Below are 5,441 nucleotides of genomic sequence, written 5' to 3'. Positions count from 1 at the left end.
CAGGGATTCTGCCCCTGGGCTGGGCCCTGCTGAGGCCACCCCTCGAGTGCTGTGCCCAGTTCTGGGCCCCTCACTTTGGGGAAGATGTTGAGGTGCTGGAGCGTGTCTGGAGAAGGGCACTGGGGCTGCTGAAGGCTCTGGAGCACAAGTGCTGTGAGGAGCAGCTGAGGGAGCTGGGCTTGCTGAGCCTGGGCAGAAGGAGGCTCAGGGGGGACCTTCTCACTCTCTACAACTCCCTGACAGGAGGGGGGACCCGGGGGGGGTCGGTCTCTTCTCCCAGGCAACCAGCAGTGGGACAAGAGGGCACAGCCTAAAGCTGCACCAGGGGAGGTTTAGGTCAGACAGGAGGCTCAAGTTCTTCCCAGAAGGGGTGGCTGGGTGTTGGAATGGGCTGCCCAGGGAGGGGGTGGAGTCACCGTCCCTGGAGGTGTTTCAGAAAAGACTGGATGTGGTTCTCAGGGCCATGGTCCAGTTGACAGGGTGGGGTTGGGTCATGGCTTGGACTCCATGAGCTCACAGGTCTTTTCCCACCTCGATGATTCTGGGATTCTGGAATGGCCCCTTGGTTCCATGAGGTTTTGCAGTGTCACAGTGGCCCTTTGATTCCATGAGGTTCCGCAGGGTCACAAAGGCCACTGGATTCCATGAGGGTACCAAAGGTCTCAGGGCTCCTTTGATTCCATGAGGCCCCACATGTCACACTGGCAACTTTGTTCCATGAGGCTCCACAGTGGCCCCTGGGTTCCTTTAATTCCATGAGGTCCCGCAGGGTCACGATGGTCCCTTGATCCCATGAGGTTCCGCAGTGTCCCAGGGTTCCTTTGGCTCCATAAGGCTGATCTGGGGCTCTGAGACAGAACTGAACCAGCAGTGGTTGTCCAGAATGTGCCCTAGAAAAGATCTGTGTAACCAACTCCAGTGGAGAGAAACCAGCCAAGGAAAGGAAAGAAACAATCAAGGAAGGAACTCGAGGTTCACAGAAGCAGCAAAGCAGGCAAAGGTGGGGTGATACAGAATCCCAGAATGAAAGAATGTGTGAGTTGGAAGGGACCCCACAGGGATCATCAAGTCAGACCCTCAGCCCTGCCCAGGCCCATCCCCAAGAGTCCCAGCCTGTGCCCCAGAGGATCATCCAAACTCTCCTGGAGCTCTGTCAGCCTTGGGCCTGTGCCCACTGCCCTGGGGAGCCTGTTCAGTGCCAACCACCCTGGGGGGGAAGAACCTCTTTCGAACATCCAACCTGACCCTGCCCTGACACAACTCCAGGCCATTCCCTGGGGGCTGTCCCTGGTCCCCCCAGAGCAGAGCTCAGGGCCTGCCCCTCCTCTGCCCCTCCTGAGGAACTTGGAACTGCCATGAGGTCTCCCCTCAGTCTCCTCTTGTGCAGCTGAACACCCCAAGTGCCCTGAGCTGCTCCTCCTAAGGCTTCCCCTGCAGAGCCTTCTCCATCCTGGTGGCCTCCTTTGGACACTCTCTACTGGCTCAATCTCTTCCTTCCATTGTGTCCCCCCAGAGTGCCCCACTATTGAGGTGAGGCCGCCCCAGGGCAGAGCAGAGCGGGACAATCCCCTCCCTGGCCCGGCCATGCTGGGCCTGATGCCCCCAGGACAGGGTTGTCCCTCCTGGCTGCCAGGGCCCTGCTGACTCCTGGCCAAGTGGGCACCTCCAGGACCCCCAGGGCCCTTTCCCAGCACTGCTCTCCAGCCTCTCATTCCCACTCTGTCCCCACATCTGGGTTGCCCCATCCCAGGGGCAGAATCCGGCACTGCCCCTTGCTGAACTTTCGTGGCTCTGCCGCCAACCCATCCCGCCACCGCCGCAAAACACCCACCGGGGACCCCCAAAATCCCCCTAAGGGGCATTTGCGGCTCAGCTTTGGAGTCCTGTAAGATCCAAACATTCTCCCCCCTATTCCCACCCCTCCGCCGAAAAAGAAACAAACACCAAAACCCCCAGCAAGATATTTGGGACGAGCTCCCCCTTCCCGATCCCCCGCGAGATGGGGCGGGGGGGACGATCCCGTTCCCGTTCCCGCTCCGCCTTTCTCCCTGCCCTTCCTGCCGCCCCTCCTTCTCCTGCTGCATCGCTGCGGCCGCGGAGCTCTCGGGTGAGCGGGGCGAGGGGGCCGAGCCGATGGGCAAGGGGGGAAAGGGAGGGAAACGGGGGGTAGGACCCCCAAAGGGAGCGCGGGGGGCGGTGGGTGAGCCCCAAAGGGAGCTGGGGGGAGCCGGGGTTTGGGGGGCCGGTGGGCAAGGGATGGGCGAGGGGGGCTAAGGGGAGGTGGGAGAGCGGGCAAGGGGTTCCCTTGGGGGTCCCTCGGTGTCCCCATGCCTTGATCTGTGGAGAGGGGGGGCCCTGGAGAGGGGACAGCCCCGGGCTGGCTGTGCCGAGCCGGCGGTCGGGGCCGTGCTGTTGGTTGCCGATCCCGGGCGGCTGAAGCCAGAGCCCGGCCACGTGTGCGGGGCCCGATCCGCTCCCTGCTCTCGTTGGCCCGGGGCAGCCTCTGGTGTCCCCCCGGCTGTGGGGGCGTTTTGTTGTCTCGGGCACAGGCGGCCCTTGTGCGGGGCTGTGTGCCGGGGGCTGTTGGGGGTCCCCGGTGGGTGTTTTGGGGCGGTGTCGGGGTGGGTTGTGGGCAGAGCCCCGTGGGTGGTCGGGGGGCTGCGGGTCCCCCCCTTGTTGGGGGTTGGTGTTGGTGGGTGAGGCCCCGTTGGCTCCATTGTGAGGCCGGTGTGGGCGGGGGGGGCTGGTGCGGGGGAGCCGGAGGGAGCCGAGGCAGCGGGTTTGGGGAGCCCTCGGGAGAGCCGGGGGTGGGGGGAGGAAGGGCGGGAGCCCCGGAGTGTGGAGAGCGGAGCGGGGCGATGGCGGAGCTGGGGGACCCCCGGCAGGCTGGAGGGGGGAGCAGGGAGAGGGGGGAGCAGGGAGAGGGGGGAGCCCCGGGAGGCTGCAAGGGGGGTCCCGGAGAAGGGGGAGCCTGGGCAGTGGGGACCCCTGGGATCCCCGGGCCAAGAAAGTGGAGAAGGCGGAGAGGGGAAATGTCTGGGAACCCGGCCCCCTGAAGCAGAGAGTGAGGGGAGAAGGGACCCCACGGACCCCCAAAAGCCCCGGCATCCCTAAGTGGGACCCCCAGCAGCCCAGAGAGGGGAGAGCCCAGAAGCTAAAGGTGCAGAAACCAGAGAGGGAGAACTTCTGGGAGGGTTTTTTTGAGCTGAATCTTCATATTTTGGAGTATTTCTTTCTGACTCTTGATCTTTTGCAGATTTGTGGAGAGTTTTGGGATTTTTTTTTCCCAAATGTTGGTGTTTTCTGTTTTTCTGGGCTAAATCTTGGTATTTTGGAAGTTTTTATGGACACAGGATGCCCAAGGAGTTTTAGAACTGGACTTGGTCAGGAGGAACCCTCAAGACAACGCGCTCAGCCCTTGTTTCCTCCCCCAGCAGGATTTCTGCTTCCCAAAGCTTGGGCGGATGGAGGAGGAGGCTGCGAGGAAGAGGAAGATGCCTTGGGCCCCCCAGGCAGGTGAGGAGGAAGTCAGTGCCCCTTTGGGTGGGTCTTTTGTGGCCGTCCTGCTGGGGCCGGAGTTGGGGGGATGTCCTTGGGCTTCCCTGTGGGCCGGAGGCAAATCCCCTGCCTGTCCTTGTTGCTTCCTGCCCCAGGCCCCGAGGTGAGGCCGGAGAGCGCGGAGGACAAATCCCCCCGGCAGAGCCTGGTGGGAGAGGCCGTTTTGAAGGGCTCCCCGGCGCAGGAAGGCAGCGGGGAGGAAAAGGGCCGGAGATGCCCCCGCAGGAGGGGCTGCAAAGCCATCCCAGGGGGCTGTGAGGAGGAAAGAGCCAGCGTGTGCCGGGAAGGCGGCCGGAGCTTGAGGCGGAGCTGTGAGCTGGTGGTCCCTGAGCAGCCTCCCAGCAGGGAAAAGCCCTTCAGGTGCTTGGAATGTGGGAAGAGCTTCAGCAAGAGCACCACCCTCCTCAGGCACCAGCACATCCACACTGGGGAATGGCCCTACACGTGTGGGGAGTGTGGGAAGAGCTTCAAACGAAACTCCCACCTGCTCCGACACCAGATGATCCACAGTGGGGAAAGGCCCTACACATGTGAGGAATGTGGGAAGAGCTTCACCAACAGCACCAACCTCCTCAGGCACCAGCACATCCACAGTGGGGAACGGCCCTACAAGTGCTTGGAATGTGGGAAGAGCTTCAGTACAAGCACCGACCTCCTCAGCCACCAGCACATCCACACTGGGGAACTGCCCTACACATGTAGGGAATGTGGAAAGAGCTTCAACCGGAGATCCACCCTCCACACCCACCGTCGCATCCACACTGGGGAACGGCCCTACAAGTGCTTGGAATGTGGGAAGAGCTTCAGCAACAGCACCAACCTCCTCAGCCACCAGCACATCCACACCGGAGAGCAGCCCTACACATGTAGGGAATGTGGGAAGAGCTTCAGGAACAGCTCAGCCCTCTACACCCACCGTCGCATCCACACTGGGGAGAGGCCCTACACATGTGGGGAGTGTGGGAAGAGCTTCAGGTACAGCTCCACCCTCCACACCCACCATCGCATCCACACTGGGGAACGGCCCTACACATGTGGGGAGTGTGGGAAGAGCTTCAGGGACAGCTCCACCCTCCACACCCACCGTCGCATCCACACCGGAGAGAGGCCCCACAAGTGTGGGGAGTGTGGGAAGAGCTTCATCCGGAGCTCTCACTTGACCTCCCACCAACAGACCCACCAGTAATGGAAGCCCCGAGTGCCCCGACTGCGGGAAGAGCTTCGGCCGCTGCTCCAACTCCATCAGCCATCGGAGGACCCGCGTTGGATGATCCACAGGGACCCCCGTTGGGCACAGACCTGGTGACCAACATTCCTGGTGACCCCTGTTTAGCAGAGACCTGGGGCTGGAATAGAGTTCAAACCTGGAAGAAGAAGAAGGACTGGCACATCTGATGAGAAAGAGAAGACTCCAGTTCCCGGATAACATGAAGGTCAGGATGGTCTCCCCAAAGAAAAACCCTGAGAGACACCTGGTGTGAAAGGATGTACTGAGGAATGGGGCCAGTGAAGGTCCCCCAGCCTTTCTTCACAACCATCCTGCAGGGTGGGAATAGGGAACCTTTTTGACCTCTGTGATTTTTCTGTCAAGAAAGAATAGATGCCTGTCATGCTACCCCAAATTTAGCTTTGTGACTAAAGTAACTCAGAACTCCACCTAAACCTGGAAAAATAGTCTGAAAAGAAGTCAAGGCTAAGGAGAAATGGAAGGAAGATTTGCATCAAAAGTGCTGGATGGGCTGAGGGGCTGATCCTGCCTTCCCTTCCCCTTTCAGGTGGCTCATGGGGTGAGAAATTTAAAGTTCTGCACACTGATTCCTTGCTTTTACACAACTAGAGTTTGCTTTCACTTCCCAGTGTTTTAGTAGATTGCTGGTGTGGTT

At 60.8% G+C, this 5,441-nt stretch overlaps 1 protein-coding gene across 3 annotated transcripts; it reads left to right on the top strand.

The window, feature by feature from the left end:
• Nucleotides 1-1,539: 1,539 nt before the first annotated feature.
• LOC113941080 (zinc finger protein 239-like) lies at nt 1,540-5,435 on the top strand. 3 transcript variants are annotated; one of them, XM_027632240.1, is made up of 5 exons: nt 1,540-2,107; nt 3,435-3,516; nt 3,654-4,009; nt 4,094-4,254; nt 4,423-5,435. In XM_027632240.1, exons 1-5 carry the CDS (start codon nt 2,000-2,002, stop codon nt 4,742-4,744), a joined length of 1,029 nt encoding a protein of 342 aa, XP_027488041.1. In that variant the 5' UTR covers nt 1,540-1,999; the 3' UTR covers nt 4,745-5,435. The 3 variants fall into 3 exon arrangements, with proteins under 3 accessions (XP_027488041.1, XP_027488040.1, XP_027488039.1); XM_027632239.1 differs by having other exon boundaries at nt 3,654-4,254; XM_027632238.1 differs by having other exon boundaries at nt 3,654-5,435.
• The last annotated feature ends 6 nt before the right edge of the window (nt 5,436-5,441 follow it).

Source organism: Corapipo altera, unplaced genomic scaffold (assembly GCF_003945725.1).
Source record: "Corapipo altera isolate COAL_440 unplaced genomic scaffold, ASM394572v1 59263, whole genome shotgun sequence".
Classification (NCBI taxonomy): domain Eukaryota; kingdom Metazoa; phylum Chordata; class Aves; order Passeriformes; family Pipridae; genus Corapipo; species Corapipo altera.
Note: the sequence above shows the minus strand (reverse complement) of the source record. Positions and strands in the feature narration are given on the sequence as shown.